We start from the raw sequence: 19,093 nt of genomic DNA, 5'->3' as shown, positions 1-19,093 counted from the left end.
AACAAAACTATAGCGTTCCGAATTAGTATTCAGGTAAGTAAGTAATTGTTTTTGTGTTAATTTGTTAATTTTCTTTCTTTTTTTGACGATACATTTCCCGATCTTAGGTAACTTCTAATATATAAGATGTTATTATAAACTAATGGTATAATACTATTCTCAATTAATATTAGTGTCTATATACTTTTTTTCTACATCTCGTCACGTTCACTAATTATTATTATTATACACATTTATATGATTGTTTGTGTTCCTGCGATTAGGGTAAGTTTTTTAGGACGTACTTATTTAATTTAACTTTAAAAAAAACAGCAAAAGACTTATATTGTTGGGTTTTACAATGGTTCTCGCTAGTATTTCTTTATTGTTAAAGGACAGTTTATAAATAGTCACAGAACCTTAAGTGTACTGTTGGTAGTACTAAAAAAAATCTAGACTTGTTCATTTTTTTCAAAAGGTAAAATATGTTTTCGAATACCTATGTTTGTATATTCTTAAAGTTATTTCAAATCAAAGTCACACAGTGTTTTAATTATATCTTAGGACTAAGTAAAATATTGTCACTTTTTAGATAAAATAACATTAAAATTTTTAATAATAATTTCACCGTTTGGTCGTCAAGGCAATTTTTGTCTTGTACCTTGTAAACAACACGGTTTTCTTCGCATTTTGATCTTGACAGCCCGGATAAACACTTTGAATTATTCTAACCAACCTCTGTTAAATCAAAAAGCTTATTTCGATTATCATATCAAACTTATACTTACTTATTCTTGTTATTTACACTTTTATTGCATAATTATTTTCAGTTTTTTCTACATTTTTTATTATTTTTGTATATTTACATTCTGTATTTACTTGTAACACTTTTGTATTTTGTGTTAATTGTTTTTTTGTTTATTTCATTGTTTTTTTTATATATTTATTAAGTTTCATTCTTTTGATTTTTTATACAACGGTGACCGATTACAGGTAAGTTCTTATTTTAAGATGATGTTATAAACTAAAGATAAAATACTATTCTCAATTAGTACAATAGTGTCCACATACTTTTTTTTCTCTTCTCGTTACGTTTTTATATTTAATAATTATTTCTATGATACACATTTTTATGATATGTGTTCGTACGACTAGGTTTAGATTTTTAGGATGTACTTATTTAATAAAACTCTAACAGTCATAGAAATTTAAGTGTTCTGTTGTTAGTATAGATACTAAAAAACTGTTTTAGAAAAAAATGCATTTTTAGTTAGTAAAAAAAATTAATTTAACAACATGCGTCGGCTGTATATTGTAGCTTTCTTGATCCGACGTTTTAATAATATTTATTACTGAAGGAATTTTGAAAAAGAAAAGCTGATAATTTTATCTTACCAAAAGCAATTTAATAAACTAAATGACTAATTATTTTCACTTTTAAAACTTGTACATTTTTTTTAAAAGATAAAATATGTTTTTCAATATGTACATATAATATTCTTAGAGTTGTCTCAAATCAAAGTCACGCGACATGCGTTCGGAGCTTATTTTTTAAACACAGTATTTGAATTATATTATCATAGGACTAAGTTAGAAAATATTGTCACTTTTTAGCTAAAATGGCACCGTTAGAAAGAGATCCACCCAAATTCTTATTTGATCATATAACAGACATAAACGAAGACTTCTTGACGGACGACGAAGAAGAGTTATTTCCAGAACGCCTTATATACAAGTACTAAAGCTTGACAAAATAGTAGCTGGCTAGTCGAGTTTAACAACAGCTAGTGTTAATAATACAATTGTTTTTTTTATGTATAATTCGTTTTAGCGACATAGACACAAGAGATAGAGACACGGACGAAGAGATTGACATAAACACCGACGAGTTAAATAACTATATACCTGAAATAGTATTGGAAGTCATTAGACAATGGAGTACATACTTTAATAGTGCTGTTCCGCCACTTGTCAACAACCATGACAGAAAGACAGAGGACAGCGATGACGAGTCAATTGAGACAGACGAAACCGACGACAGAGAGACAGAAGACAACGATGACGAGTCAATTGAGACAGACGAAACCGACGATAGAGAGACAGAGGACAACGATGACACAGAGACAGAGGACAGCGATGACACAGAGACAGAGGACAACGATGACACAGAGACAGAGGACAACGATGACGAGTCAATTGAGACAGACGAAACCGACGACAGAGAGACAGAAGACAACGATGACAAGTCAATTGAGACAGATGAAACCGACGACAGAGAGACAGAGGACAACGATGACGAGTCAATTGAGACAGACGAAACCGACAAAATCCACGACGACGACGAATATTCCCGGAACTTCATGCCCACATACAGCTTCGATGCAAGGCTTGCATATTTCAAGTAAGTACGACCGCTTGGTATTACATTTTTCATATTTTGTGCACCATATAGCTTATCATGTAAATTAATGTGTACATCAAAAAAATGATTTATTTCCTTCCGGCCGGGTGATCATATTTTGTTATCATTGATGACGACTTAGATAACCTAATCCGAGAAATAGTATTAGAAAACAACTGGAATACATACTGTAATACTTTTAGCGCCATTCGCCCGCCTGTCAACGAACGCCGACCAGTTGAGTCAGACTCGGACGACCCGCAGCCGTGCTCATCATCAGGTCTGAAGAGACCGCGTTTAGACTCTGATGATGAGCAACCCAGGTCAACAAAGCGGAGACGGCCAACGTCGTACCAGTCAGAAAGCGAAGAAAGCGAGTCGGACAACTTTCAATAGTACTCCAGCCGATAAACTGTGGCCGGCAAGTCGGTGAAGCCGTTGGCGGACACGTGTGCTGTAGTAGCGCGAGATGCTGCAGCCACTGTCTCCGTCCAATCGCATCCCGAACTTGTCCGGCCGGCCTGTTGAGGAAGACGTGAAGTAGTAATCCAGACGATGGAAACGAAGGGACAACTCGGGAACGATGGTGACGGTGCAAGCCAGTAGCGCGAAATGCTGGCCCACCGTCCCATCTAACCGTATCCTGGACAGTCTGTCGAGGAAGATGTGTAGCGGTGAAGCAGACGGCAGTACTCCAGACAATGAGTGACGAGGAGACGATGGAACGACTCGGGTTGACACCGTTGTACGAGTTCTGCATAGTTATTTTTCTGTTTAATTTTACATTTATTTACATACATCAAAAAGTGTTTTATTTTAATGATAAACAAATATATATATATATAATTTTTTTTTGGAAATTTAAATACGTTTATCAGTACACTAAAAAATTGCTTACCTGCTTTGTCTCACTAAATATTATTACATTTTAATAATATTATAATATTACTCAAGTAGATTACTGAAGACACACATAACTTCTGTGTCTGAATTTAAATATTTTCAATTGAATTTTAGAACAAAATAATAATAATACATGTATTATATGTTCATTAAATATTATTATTATTCAATATATTATGTATACTGCAAATTTGGATTCTAAAATGACTTTACCACTGATGGCAGAGACGTGCTCGGTGGCAAACTATTGGGCACATTTGAACCTGGTAATCTACTTTTTGTATGCGGTGGCCGTCGGAAGACAGTTTACGTTTTTTAATTAGATAGGATTTACTGCGGTGGAACCAAAAATGATATAGGTAATTTGTTTATTTCTTTAATTGAGTAGTAGTAAAACATTGCTTTGAAACATGAAATATATAAAGCACGATAACTATAATCTTTTGAGTTTTGAGGATCCCGGGGCTGTGTGTTAATTTTTTTCTCATTTAGTAATTTATATTTTTTCTATATTAAATAAACAATTCACATGGAACACGTCTTATAAAATGATTTAAATATTTTAAAAATATTATCAAAGGTGCTTGATGCGACTTTTTCTAGGAATACTATATTATAAATCGACATAAAAAATTCTCACTCCACTCCAATAGTCACGTCCCGACATAATATTATACCTGAAATAATGAATAAATTAATAAGCATTTTTACGTCGACTTAGGCGGCACAGAAACACTGCCTATATAACTTTTTTTAAAACATTTCTAAAAAATAGTAAAAAAGTGAACTAAAAAGTAAAAAATAATTTCACTACAAGAACAATTTACCAATCAATTGTAGTACAGTTTATTTAAAATTTCAATTACTTGGAAAGCAACCGAAAATTAACTAAAATTTTAAATAATGTTGAATATCCTTCAACAAATTATATATACTAGTCAGTATATATAATATTATACGAAGATAAGAGAAAGACGGTTCATACTTGTAGTGGGTTAATTTCTAGCATAGTATGCGGGGAAAAAAAATATATATGGTTACCTACATATAGTTAATAATAAAAATCTGTGGCTTGAAGCAAGAAGGCCAAGATTTAAGGTGTTCATGTTAAAATGTACAAAATCTGCGAAAAACACAGTTTTCAGGAAATTAAAAAAAAAAACTGTACCTAGTCCAGATATTTTTCTTTGTTCAACGCATCATTGTAAACCATTTTTTGCCAAAAAAAAAATATTATTTGATCAAAGTAAAGACCGTATATTTTGTTTGTTTACAACAACAAAGTATTGCACAAAAATAGTCCACTTATGACATATGTTTCGATAAAATAGCATTATTATAATATACATCTTATATACGTGTTATTCTTCGAAAATTCACTAAGAAACCAAGTACTGTACAGCATTATAAAGCCATTTTTTCCCCCGTTCGATTCAAGTCTTTAAAGAAGAAACAATCAGTGTATAAAAAGCCAGTGCGGCATCGATTCGACCAAGTAGAATCGGATCAGAAATCCTATAGAATTGAATCTTTTTTATACGATCTTCGATGCCCGGTGGATTGTTTTTTTATCATAATTTATGATATTAAATAACATAGGCTAAATCGTGTACGCACGTCCGCGTTATCTCGGTTAGGTTCAATTACTTCATAAATAATTAACCGAAACTGGTTATCGACCAGTCAAAATTTTTAATACAATCTTTGATAATATCTTGAGTTTCACACTAAAAATATCATTCAATATTAAAATAAATTGATAACAACCATACGATTTTGAAAGGTTAATAGAAATTGTTAACAAACACATATTTTAAGTAACATATGTTATAAGGGTGGTCCATATTTTTTAACTTTCAAATTTTTGATGTAGAACCACCTCAATTTTTCATTGTTATAAGAAAGTAATTATGGTTATATATTTTGGTCAAAATTACTCAACTCCTTCATAAGACCCTGAGAGGTTGAAAAATAGCTAAAGAGGGTAGCTTTGTTGTTTTTTTTATTTTAACTAAATAAATATTGCACTTGGCGAAGAATCTTAAAAAAATCAATATAACTACATACAACACAACTAAAATTAACACCTGAAGATGACACTAAGCTATTAAATATAGTTTAAGAGTAAGTCAAGTAACAAATATATTCATAGTTGGTATTTATTATGTGCAAATTAGAAAAGAAGTTAGTAATTGTTATTAAGTAAAAAAACCTAATGAAAGTGAATACCTACTTTAATCATTAACTTGTTGAATAATATTGTTTAAAATAATTAAAAATAAAGTTAAATATACATAATATACAAATAATAAGTAAATTAAACAATTTTTTTTGACATCCGAAATAATATTTAATAAAAAAATAATTATCCAAAAATTTTAATTATCCATTGATTTTCATTAATTTATGAAGTATATTAAAAATAATAAGAACACCTAATTAAAAGCTGTTTTTAATGTCTAGAAATGTACTTGTATTACGTACTTACAAAAACTCATATCCGTTAAAAAGCCTAAAAAATAAATGTCAAATGTCGTATGCGTAAGTATTTTACAAAACTTGGTGGTCTCTTAATAATACAAACAGTAAACCGTGATAATTCTCATACATCATGAACAAAACAGCTATTACGTTATAGTTATCCATTGGCTTTGTGACGCCAAACTATTCTATCCGTTGGAGAATCACAAAAACAGTAAAAAAAATTTAATTAAAAAATGCAAAAAAAATTCTCCTTCGGCTCTTCCTAACCACAACTATGCGCCAGACGACGTTCTTCGAGTCACACACTCGTCCGACCGAGTGACCGAATGTTATTTTAAATTTGTTGACTTTATGTTATTTAAACACATAATTGTATTTTAATAAATAAATATTGATGAGTATGGACTAATAAAAATCTCAAAATCATTAGGTCGTTTAGTTATGTACATTTACTGTTAAAAATTGCACAATATTCTTCTGCTGAAACCAATCGTGACGAGAAAGAGAGAAGGGTGCCATGTGGAGTGGAAGTTTTATTTACAGACTGTGCTGATGTATAAGTGGAAAAAAAACTCCTCTTGTCCAATTAGAAATACTCATGAACCATATATTGTGTTTCGTGGCGCTCAACCGTTCCTAATTCTAACTAAACATTTATTCGGAAAACACAAAGCCATAATAAGAGATAAGAATGTTTGATAACAGATGAAGAGCCACAAGATGTAAAGTAAAAATCGACCATTCAGCCCCCACAGAGAAAGTTGTAAGTGTACTATAAAAAATGTAAAAAAAAAACCATTATATCCGTTCGGTAGACATGCCAAAAAGTGCCTTTAATAACTTTTATTTTTTTATTAAACTTTCGCCATAACTCGGATCCACAATTTCTTATTGATAATTATTGTAAAATAAACATTATAAGCAAGTTGGAACACTTGTAAGGGCTTCAAAATTAAGTTAGGTGAATATAATTTCCTTTAACGGCTTTTCGTTAACGTTTTTTCATGTTAAAGTAGTTTTTATAATTTTTTTTTTTTTTTAATGTAAATATTTCAGCTAAATTATAAAATTTATTGATCAGATTATATTGTTCTCTGCGTCAGACATTTTTTAACGGTTCGTCATTTTCGCCTAGTTGGCATTACTTTTTTAAAATTTATTTTCTGACAACTTTTAGAGCCCCGTCGAGGAGTTGTAAAAGCTTTAACAAGCAAACCATAGCTACTACTATTTTTATTTGATTAAAATAATCGATGGGCGAGCGGTGTTTAATCTTTATGCTAATTAACTTCGATAATCTTAAAAACGTAAAACTCATTAATGGAGAGTATTTTATTAACTTAATTGTGTAATTAATTATATTCAGTTTGCTAAACAAACAAAATTGTCCTCGTTATTGAAGATGCGAATTAAATATTTTAGCTCGGTTCAATTATAATATTTATGTCATCAACAAAAGTAGTTTTTACAGTATGAAACATAACCTTAGTAAAAATGTCGCATGTATGTTTTAAACAATAAGGTTAGAAAGAGTATATATTTTTTTGATACAGTATATCAGTTTGATAAAATAATTACACAGCTCAGATAATATTGTAATTTATTATACAAACACAATGCGCCCATGTGTATTATCTGTACCCGTGTCTATGTATAATATATAGACACTCGCAACACAATACAATTATAAAATGTACAATAAATGCTGCCCGTTATTGCTCTCCTGTCCATAGCATAACGTTATTGCAAATTATACAATACCATTATTCCCTTTATGTTATGTATATTCACATTGATAACCGGTACAGTTCTCTTCAGACGCCATTCACATGGTAGCCACCGGTTGTTTACGTTTTTCATGCGTTGAAATTGTTTTTTTATTAAATAGTGTACATCTATTGTAATCTTCATTTAAAGTTGCACATTGTGTATTATTTATAACCTTTGTGGTATTACAATTATCATGTAATAAAACATCCAAACAGGACAGAAATCTAGTACAGAAACCTAAATATTATACACTTGGTTTGTTAAGGTTACACGAGCCCCGAATAATAATTATTACTTCAATGACTGTTTAAATATTTAAGCACAATCCATCGAGCCGTTATAAGGTATAATGTAATAAACCGCACCACTGCCTGTTCACTAAACTACCCTTTCTCGCTTTCCCACATTGGCCCAAAATAGGGTAATTTTAACAGATAGCACATTTAATTCAGTCTTACCATACAGACAGTTGCCAAAAGCTATCAACGAATGAGTCGTACGAATCGATCATGACTTGATCGTATCACTAAATCGAGCAGTTAAATTAATTAAAGGTTATTAAACTAATTTTGGAAACTAATTTTTTAACGGTTAATTTAGCTAAACCATAGAAAACTCAATTTTCCATTAAACTAAACCAACTGAGGTAGATTGAGGTTTTACATTGGAATATCAATAGCTAGGCATTTACGACCGTTACTGGAAAGAGTATAATGTGCAAATAATTTATGTCACAAATCGAGTATCAGTCAGATTAGCGAGAAGTTTTCTACTTTAAACGTAAATTGTTGAATAATCGAAAAAAATTTGTCTCTAAAATATGCATTATGCAATAGGAACATATTCAATCTTTCCCTTGGAGCAAAGACATTGTCGATCGTCATTATGTCTTATAATCAGCTATGATTTTCTGTCTCTTAACTGGCACAGTACTTTTCGAAAATTCCAACCCTTCAACCAAGGATGGCCGTGGTTACCATGGTTACAAACAAAATATTTTAAATAAATAAATACGTGTTAGTAATATACAATAATGTGTTTAAATAACATAAAATCAACAAATTTCAAATAACCTTCGGTCATTCGGTCGGACGAGTGAAGCCATCAGAGTGCCTACGTTGCGCGGTACAGAACCGAAGGAGAATTTTTTTTTTTGCATTTTTTTACATTTATTTTTTCATTTTTTTCGAGACTTCTAAACGGGTTATAATAGTTTGGTGTGAAAAAGCCAATAAATAACTATAGCATAATAGTCTTAATCATGTTTGAGACTTCTTAACGGGTACAATAGTTTAACGCCACAAAGCCAATAAATAACTATAACATACAGCGGCGTAAGTTGGACCGAATTTTGGAGGTTGCAAAGTATATTTAAATTATAATATTTAATTAACATAGGTAGGAACTTAAATACAAATTTACGTGTCAACAGACTTGTTACGGTTCGCAGTTTCATATAGATTTGCGATAAACTAATTTCGATTTCGCATTCGATTTTGTTTTAATGACATATAGCTAGATTTTAATATACCTAATATATAAGATGTGATGTACCGAATAAAGGGCATACGAGTTGCCTTTAATCTAAAGATTCACGCTTCGATAAACAGAATTGGAGTATCGTTTCTATCGTTTGGTACAATGAAATTATAGTCTTGAGAAGTTATTATAGAACGCTTTTTTTGAGACTTCTTAACGGGTACTCGTCCTACAAATATTTCTCATTTGAAACCAGACTTCTACACGGTACTGTAGCGGTTTTATACAGTACCCAGAGTGGTAACCGTATAGGTACATAATTTAATACCCGGTAACCGGTAAGACTCGTTCAGTTTCGCGCCAGAATCTACCGTATGGAATTTAATAAAAGAATACCGTCTTGAATTGCCGGCGTTTTGCATAATATCTTATCACTGGTGAGCGATATAGTTTAATTGTTATCAATAATTTCTTATCAGTTATTCAGGAATTACCAAAATCCTCTCTCACCATTCCATTCGTAACCTAACCTAATGGCATTACTATAAGTTCTATAGATAAATATATAAAATCAACAGAAGTCATGTTGTAATTGTAATATTATCATAACAACTTCCGCCACCGGAAAATATTATTATAATGTGAAAAAAAAATGAAACGTACAAACCCCACAGCTGTTAACGATATGTTCAGTAGACATAGACGGTTTTCTGGTCTCGAAGAAATGGACGTTGAGAATTGATAAATATAATACAACGTAAAAAGAAACTTTTTTTCCCTCGTCCGGCGGCGGTATTATACTTGAACGCGGAAGCACTAGAAAAAATAAAAATAGAATATTGCTATTGAAAAGCGTGTATACACACTGTGAGCGAGTAAAGTTTACACGACTTGAGTTCCAGTGGGGCAGGGGTGAAGGGGGAGAGTTAATAATATTGTTTTGGCCGGAAAGTTTTTTTTAACAAATTTTATTTTTACCGCTGTCGAAGGTTATATTTTTTGCGACCAACGGAAAACAATATCGTATACACATAATATTTTATTTACAAGTAATAACGAGACGTCGTTTAATAACTCGTTTACTGTATAGGAAATAAATACACTGCAATAAAATATAATAATAATTGTAGTATGCTATTTGAACAAAGACAAAACATATAAATACATATATTTATATATTGAGCCAAAATACTTACAATAGAGACGCGGCTGTTTGTATAAGTTCAAATAAAGCGACACTAAATGGGTCACGTCTTATTTATACCACCAAAGGCGTTAATTATAGTTTGCTCACATTAAAAGTTCCTATTTTACAATATTTTTTTTTAGTCATTTTGTTTATTATTGAATTATTTATTATCTTTTTTTGTTGAATTATATTTTATTATATTATCTTGTGCCATAGGGGCAGTTAATAATTAGTTTTTTTATTACCAATTTTTATATTTTTTATCAATTAATTATTTTCATTGTTGATATATTATTTGTGCCAAGGAAGCAACTATACATTTAGTGAGTTATTGAAAATATTATTATTAATTATTATTTGAACCGGCATTTTTCTTTTTTGTCTTAGTTTTAAGTTTTCCTACACACCCTCATATATACACACTCACACAAAGCTCACCTCATAGCTCTCTGGTTTCTGCGTAGGCGATACCTCCCAGTCCCAGTAGAGCTATTCACAACACTACACGCACGCAGCTGACCATTTGGGTCGGTCAGCCAAGCTATCGGGTAAAGCGGCTTATTTTTATCTGCCCCCGGCGCAAACAGTCATTTTCAACGAAACAAAAACGTTGGAAAAATCATTAAGTATTGCTTAATCATTGAGTAATTATTTTATTCAAAATGAATATATTTTTAGGATACCTGTTGATTTTAATTTGAATAATGTGCACAGTTTTACATTTGTATTTTGGTGTTTTTTCTTGGTTTTTTTAATGGGAAGGGGTAAAATTTTTAAATGTTCACTCAATGTAATACCTTTCAGGTAGGATTTTGAACCGTAGACTCGCAGACTTTCTAATTGCATTGGTCGGTAGACAAACGATGACTAGCCTGGATATTCCCTCGGGAACTGCTACATCGGTTTAATGAGGGTTCAAGAGACACTGGGCAAAGTTCCAACAAGGGATAAAATATTGAAAATTGCCACTCCACGGCCGTCGACATTAGCCGGATTACGACTTAACGGGTCCTAATGGGTATATAATCTTATATATATATATATATATATATATATATATATTTATAGGTAAATGGGCATGTTATATTCTATAATGGACGAGTACAATATAGAATTTTTGGTGTATATATTTTTTTCAACGATACATCTTGTATTTATATGGATATGTAATTTTTTTTCTTTTAAATAATTGAATTTCAAAAAAAAAAAAAAATGTCCCATCGTGGTATTAGGTAGGTGCTAATAATTATTATCAATTAGCAGTTAGCTATTAACAAAAAGGCAAAACTAAACAAATTTGACTTTTCAAGTCGACATTTCGCGTTAGCCATTTGTTTGTTAGCAATGTTTTTTTTAGGATTTAAAAACAGTAGTTTTTGTATAGTTTTTTTTTGTAAATGTTGATTTTTGGAATAAACGTGGTAAAAAAAAAATAATAATCTCAGTTCATTTATCGAATTGAATTAGGTTTAAATTAGTTTAAAAAAAACGTAACTTATACCCACGTGCAGATTTCAACAAAATTGGGCAATTTTTTTGTCAATATTTATTAGTTTTTTTTTTTCTTAACACAGACTAAACCATAGTACCTTATAGGCAAAGTTGTGTCTAGTCTGATTGAAATAAAAATCTAAATTTTATATATTATCTGTTTGTCACTACCGTTTAAACCGCTTTGCCGTTTATTTGTCATTATAATATATTGGCAGGTAGAATAAAAATCCAGCAGAAGTTTTCTCTAACCGTAAAAGATACCTATCGGATAATATATTGAACAAAATATGTCTTCTTCTTTGCACCCCTCCGAGTTAACCACAAAAAGGTAAACGGTCGATAAATAAATCCGTTAGAGGAACCAGAGGTCTATTGTTCAAAGGGTAAAATAATACACTTAATATAGAGAACTTGGATCAAGATGCTGTGATAAAAAAACAATACACCTCTACAAGAGTTATATTATTATCCTTTGCTTGTTCTGCAAATGTGTCAATAACTTTGTTTGTGTTGATTAAATTTGTCATGTCTCTAACCTTTGGTTCTATATGTAGTTACATTTTATAAGCGATTGAAACATAAACATAGCAAGTCTCGTGCCCTTGTCTCTATTGATAACTAATACATTAATACAATATATAATATCTACCTACACATTAACTATGATATTAATTAATCTTATTATCTATCATGTTATGTAAACTGAAATCTTCAATAATAAATAGTCATATTCGACCGTCGAGCTAACATTTTACCTCCTATTAATTGCTATGCAGTAATAATTAGGCATATTTTTTTTTTTGTACAATAATACTCATAAATTATAATGTACGGTAGGCCCCGTGCAAGAACTTCTCAATAATAACAAGTATATACAGTTATAGATGGTTTATTTAACACATTTTTACATTGGTATTTGTAGAATATTTTTACATTTTTATAAGCTGTACATTGAATAAATAAAAAACACAATCTTAACGAAATTCTTGTGGCCGTTTTTTTTCTTCAAATATGTCATCGTTGAAACGTCCGCCGCCGCTGGGGCGGATTTCCACGAGTCTGCCGCATAGATCCGGCTGTACGAGCGGTGGCACGGGCCGGGTTGACTGCGAGGTCATCGGTGATGTCTGGCAGCATACACCCGCAACTCCGGGAACTTCCGCCGTGGCGTCCGCCGAAACCACACGTAGTCTACGACCGTACGGCTGAAAAAAAAATCGTTTATCATCAGTTACGCACTCTATTGTCGAGACCATTGATAACCAGTTTTTTCTCATCAACCACGCGGACGCGGACGACGTTTGGTTCCAGCATGACGGCGCCACGACGGACGTTCCGCACGAACGGCTCGAGGGCACGTGTTTATCTCTCGCAGAGGTCACGTTAATCGGCCCAGCCAGACGTTTTCCGGAGATGCGCAGGTCTATGTCGCCGCAATCGCCGGATGCCCTCAAAGTCGACACGACCCAAGCCGTCGTGCTCAAGCTCAGCCGGATCCGTGCGGGGGCAGAGTCGTTGAAAATCCACCTGTCGCATCCGCGTGCCACCGTGCGAAGCCGCGGCCGACGTTTGAACCGTGTCATATTTCATAAGCAACCGGCCTTTCAAACAGATCAAGAATTTCGTTAAAATCGTCACAAACATATTAATACTATGGATAACTTAAAGGTTGACATCGTCGACGCCCAAAAGCAGTGTGCTCGTCCGAGTGCGAGCAACCGAGTGCGAACAGCCGGTTGTCAATTGCTGCTTGGTTCATGATTACATAACTGAACGCTCACTGAAATCATCAAGGGGTAGTAATTAGATTAATAGCGAGGCGTGTGTTATAGTCCCTAAGAAAAAAAAAAACTGCTATTATTTGTATTTTCACTTACCGCCCTTATTGGCCATCTGCACGTTCCTAGGGCGGCGGCGGGGGGGACCATTTTCGAGCTGGTACAATGCCTTTTGGGTGCAGTTTAAGCGTTGGGTTTTTTTCCTTAATTTGTACTTAAAATAGTTTAGCTCGTCTGTCTTTATCTCCATCTCGCCAAAGTGTGCCGATTCTTGTTTTTTCATTTCTTTCTGCAGTACTTGATATTTGTTTACTATGTCGTTGTACTTTGACTCAAGATTCTCTTTTTCTTCCTGCAGCTTTTCCAATTTGTTTAATATTTCGTCGTAGTTGGATTGTAGCTTTTCATTTGCTCCCTGCAGCTTTTGCCATATCGATTCTAACATTTCTTTTTCTCCCTGCAGCTTTTGAAATATCGATTCTAGCAATTCTTTTTCGCCCCGCAGCTTTTGAATTTGGTTTAGTATGTCTGCGTTATTTGATTCTAGCTTATCATTTTCTCCCTGCAGCTTTTGACACATCGATTCTAGCTTTTCTTTTTCCGCTTGTAGCTTTTGACACATCGATTCTAGCTTTTCTTTTTCCGCCAGTAGCATTTTAATTTGGTTTACTACGTCGTCATAACTTGATTCTAGATTATCTTTTTTTTCCTGCAGGTTTTGACGTATCGATTCGAGCTTTTCGTTTTCATGCTGCAGCATTCGCATTTTGTTTACTACATCATTGTAACTTGACTGTAGCTTATCTTTTTCTTCATGCAGCTTTCTCATTGCGTCATTGCTATTTGAAAGCACTCGCGCCCATTCGTTGTTTAAGTTGTCGATTTCTCTTGCGTGCTCACGACGCAATCTCTCATACTCCGCGGCGTACTTTGCGGCGCATTTCCTCTGTTTATAGTTATAATTATTATTATTATTATTTAAGAAGCACCGAGGCATTAGGGTAGGTTTACTGGACTGTCGATACTTACATTGTAATAGAGAAAACCAGCGCCGGTCACGACGCCGCCCGCTAATGCCGCCGCAATGTATTCATACATCCTTTAAAGACTTCGGTAGAACTTGGAATGACTTGGAATGACTTGGAATGACTTGAAATGACTTGGAATGACTTGGAATGACTCGTAACAACAAAAAAATATGTTTCGCGTTGCGTGTCTGTTCGACGTCTGGTGAAACATTGGTTGTTTACTCGAGGTCGCTAACGAGTAATATTAATACTGAAATCGGCCAGCACAAAAGCCTAATAACTAAAAGCCTAACAACAGCTGTTATTACCTACACAGGTGCATATTGCTGTCGACCGAGTAATTAGTGCTGAACCGATGGATTTACGATTGGAAAAATAGACACATACCGTAGACACAAGCTGTAGCACATATTATATCAAACCCTTCGACTAGCATATACATGCATTTGTCGTCCCCTGAGATCTTTCCTTTGTCCGTGGCTCGACACCGTCGAGTGGGGCCAGTAAGACAACATTTTGTAGGCAACATTAAGCAACATCAGGCCGAGGCCCTGAGACCGGCGGAAGACGCGAAACTAGCAGGGTACGTCGTGGTTAAGCGCAGTAGGTTTAGTGGCAAATCGCGGCGCTAACAACCGCTGTTTCTTCGCGCGCCTGGCATCGTCGGACAGACCGTGATCTCGTGGATCTAACGAGGGATCGAGCGGCCTTCTATACGCCCTAGCGGCTGAGAAATCCGGGAAAACTCCCATTTTCATTTGAAAATTAGTAATTTTCAGGCTTTGTTATTTTGCATAGCAACGGCCGCCGGCGGCCGGGTAAGTTTTTTGGTTTTGGCGGGTTTTCGGTCAAGGAGTGGATTTTTATGCCATTTTGACGTCGGCGACCTGTCTGAATCGCGCCAGAACCTTAATGTAAAGGGCTGGTGACCCTAAGACAAAGGGTAATGGCGAAAAATCGCGTTTATTGTTAGTGGGGCCGTAACATATGGGGTACAATCGACCATTACCGTACATGTTTTCTCAAAAAAAAAAAATGAAAAACCCTATCACCACTAAGTCTTACAACATAAAACCGTCGTAGTCTTTGCCCTTAAGTACTTGAAGGTTTTTTGGATTTTGAGCGACGATAGGTACGGGTTTTTTGTGACGTTTTTTTTTTAGGGCAAAGTCGTTTCGACGGCCAACTCATTTTTTTTTTTTGACATCACCGAGAAACGCTGTCACGTCTTGTCACGGCTTTATATAATAGTACACAGTGCTTTGGTGTCGTTAAACGCCCTTTTACCGGTACGGGGTGCCGGTCGACGGGGAGTTTTTTTTGTTTTGTCGAGCTCATGAGTACTTAAAACCTATGTCCATATCTGTTATCTTTGCCGGCGTATTAGGCTGATCGGATCACTGTAGTTATTCTTCTAAAGAGAAAGAAAAAATTGTGTAATATAAATCCGCTGACGATAATAGATTTTTTTTTTGTCTAGAAGCCGATAGGTCAAGTTAAATTGATTTTTTTTGAGGCTTCAAATGTTTCTAACCGTTGAAATATAAATTAAAAAATAAAAAAAATACAAAATAGGTAGTTTTGCCTGACTCGATTCGAACCCGAAACCTCTTGATTATTAGTTCAAAGTGTTAACCGTTACGCCACTAAGACATATTCACTTTAATGGGTAATTGTTTGGGTATTTAACGTGGAACCGTTTAACTTCACTCAAAAAAAGTTGACATAAAAAAATTTTAAAAAAATATTGAAGTCATTAATCGAGAGGAGTTTGCATACTTACACACGGGCAGTAGAAATATATATATATATATATATATGCTTAATGACGTCAGCACTGTGAACGACCCCTGCCATAAGACATGTCCATGTCAAAAAAAAAAACTCCATTGAAAAAAAAAAAAAATGCAGTCAGAACGATTGAACGTGGTAACTAATAAAACGAATTCCAATCAGAGGGTGGACAAGTAATATAACAAAAATAATTTGACAAAATTGAACTTTTTCTTATTCATTTTCAAGTAAATGCATAAATGTCGCGGGTACGCCGTCTTTAGGTCAGAGAATTCGGTCAAGGTGGCTTTAAACTAGAATATTATGAGATAGGACAAACTAACAAAATATAACATATTTAAAACACTGACAAGATAAGAGTGCACTCTATATTCGAGAGATTAAACAAACAATATAATGTATTCCGAATGCACGACTCGGTCATGATCTGCCCTTATCTAACTTTTGTAGACCTTTATTTTATGGTCTCGCCCCATTCCGGTTTAATATTTTCCGGATCGTTTCCTTTTTTTACGTTGCTATGAATATCCCTGTTTATCCCTCCTCTCTCTCTCTCTCTCCAGCTCATTTGCTTCCACGTACAAAATGACAATATTTTAGGTATAATATTTTTAAAAAAAACTGAATTGAAAAATGTCCGTTATATGGGTTGGAATGCAGTATTGTCCAGTATTGATTCGTTGTCTAATTTGCTTTGGTCGTTCATACCAAACGATACCTATTCAAATAGATATATGAATTATGACTATATAATATGAAAACATTTTCGAATATTGATTTAGCAGGCACGTCGTCGACCCTAATTACTGTTGTAAAAAATTCCTAACCCGTGCTGCCCGACAAATCCCATTAGAGAACCCCAAAAGGATTTATTATCCGGTACACGGCTGGATGTAGACACTTTAGCTGCTTTTACTATTCCGAACACGACTCGAATAAATAGGATTTTTGTCTTTGGAAAAAGGCAAATTTGGATTTTCTTCAAATTGCGAATATAAATGTTATTTATTTTTATGTTTTACATCATTTATTATACTTCTCGTACAGATGATTGAATCACACATTTGTTTTGTATAATTGCACTATTTTAGAATTCAACCTGTAAAGTTGTAGGACTATTAATACACGTTAATGATTAATTACACTTATGACATATTACTGACATATTTGACTATACATAGTAAAAAAAAATGTTGTTTTACTCGTTTACTAGTTTTTTAAATTCAAATGTTACAATTTTTATTTAAATCGCCAAAAGCCGCGAACAAAAAATAACCTATTTTGGTTGTGCTGGAATACACTTATTTGCTTATTTGCTCGGTTGGGTTTTAGTGAGTTCTGTGTATACAATCTGTCCAATTTCTCCAGCGCATGTGCGAGTGTGTGTTCCACTTCACTGAAAGTTTTCCCCTGCGCAGTTATCGCTAAATCGTCGGCATACAGGAAACGACGAGTAGTTCCCATAATGGCCTGGTCATTTGTATAGACATTAAAGAGTATTGGTTATGAAATGTATTAAAAAAAAACATTTTTGGGTTTTTAAAAAGCTCGGAATTTTAACAGCTGATTAAAAGCTATCCGAATAGAATAAATAATAATAATGGCTTTTTAAATCATTGTTAGGTATTATTGGTTGTTATTTATTATTATATAACAGAATTCAGTTTTACGTTATTCTTATAACAGTATTCAGTTTTTCGTTATTCTTTATAACAGTATTCAGTTTTTCGTTATTCGTCATCACGTCTCAGCAACATACTCGATTTTGTGAAACATGATGTCACTTAAATTGTATGCGGCCGGCGGATTTGTGGCGGGGTTCGGTTGTGCCTACCTGGTTGACTATTGCTGCTCTCGGTGGTTACAATCCGTACGTATGAATTTCAAAAATATTTCATTGTCACACTTAGGGAAACGGTCGCACACACAACTCCGCTTGTCCAGGGCCAGCTGACAATCTTTACGTGTTAAGGTAAGCGTCCATATGTCCGCATCGGACGGGTCGTTTCAACCGGATGTACAATTTTTCCAGTATTGGCTATAGCACACTAAAATCCGTCCGATGCGGACTTGTGGACGCGCACCTTTAAGGCCGGGTGCAAGAAAACGATTATCTATTGAGTTTTTGGGCATACGTAAACCGCGCCCCGTTTATAATTTGGTTTAAAAAACGTATGTGTAAACTGCGCCCGAGTTTTTATCAAGTGGAAAAAGGTTAGTACCTACATGTAAGCTGCGCCCAGCTTCTCGTCATCGGTATGAAATGCAAACAGCGTCCGAATCAATAAAATCACGGGAATATTAACATTTTAGGGTTTCTACCACTTTTACCAAATTGCATAAATTGCCATGACGAGGTTTCTTGTCAGCATGTGGAATTAGCATTGATAATGAGGACGGCAGATATCCGAGTGTTTTAGCACTCGCTCGCTATTTGGCCTCGGATAAACATACATGGATGTCGCTTTCATTTAACACAATCGTACATTATTATTATAATGTATATATATAAGTTTAATACAATATAATACAGGGTGGGCCACGGAAATAGGGACAAAAATAGATGGGTTTTTCTCAACATTGAATGGGAGTAGGCAGGTCTAGATAAGCTCATTCGATCCGTCAGATAATGCCATTTAGTTATCACTATAGCGCAGTGGAGTGTCGTTCACCGTGTGTTTGCGTACGACGCGTTTGTGAAAAACAATGAATCGATAGTTAAGGTGCAGCGTGCCCCCGCTGCCAACGAATAGGGTCAAAAATAGATAGACATAACTCAGTATATTTTAGATGT

General features: G+C 34.1%; 2 protein-coding genes across 2 annotated transcripts; one reads left to right on the top strand and one right to left on the bottom strand.

The window, feature by feature from the left end:
- Window positions 1-1,598: 1,598 nt before the first annotated feature.
- On the top strand, window positions 1,599-2,242 carry LOC126841621 (nucleolin-like). The gene is made up of 3 exons (XM_050578201.1): window positions 1,599-1,714; window positions 1,811-2,170; window positions 2,239-2,242. The coding sequence occupies exons 1-3, from the start codon at window positions 1,599-1,601 to the stop codon at window positions 2,240-2,242; spliced, it is 480 nt and encodes a 159-aa protein (XP_050434158.1).
- An 11,326-nt stretch (window positions 2,243-13,568) lies between these two features.
- On the bottom strand, window positions 13,569-14,306 carry LOC126841619 (golgin subfamily A member 6-like protein 22). Its single transcript, XM_050578200.1, has one exon. The coding sequence runs from the start codon at window positions 14,304-14,306 to the stop codon at window positions 13,569-13,571; it is 738 nt and encodes a 245-aa protein (XP_050434157.1).
- Window positions 14,307-19,093: the final 4,787 nt, after the last annotated feature.

Source organism: Adelges cooleyi, unplaced genomic scaffold, assembly GCF_023614345.1.
Source record: "Adelges cooleyi isolate 19-005CV unplaced genomic scaffold, UGA_ACOO_1.1 ACOO_flye_CR_arks_rails_tigmint_CR_PRNA_399, whole genome shotgun sequence".
NCBI lineage: Eukaryota > Metazoa > Arthropoda > Insecta > Hemiptera > Adelgidae > Adelges > Adelges cooleyi.
This window is presented reverse-complemented; position numbering and strand designations above follow the sequence as displayed.

What these genes read in the sequence shown, in the direction of transcription:
- LOC126841619 (XM_050578200.1), bottom strand. Translation starts at nt 14,306, where the DNA reads ATGAGAAAGCTGCATGAAGAAAAAGATAAGCTACAGTCAAGTTACAAT.
- LOC126841621 (XM_050578201.1), top strand. Translation starts at nt 1,599, where the DNA reads ATGGCACCGTTAGAAAGAGATCCACCCAAATTCTTATTTGATCATATA. An exon ending in CCAGAACGCCTTATATACAA is followed by an intron (nt 1,715 to 1,810) that starts GTACTAAAGCTT and finishes AATTCGTTTTAG; the next exon opens with CGACATAGACACAAGAGATA.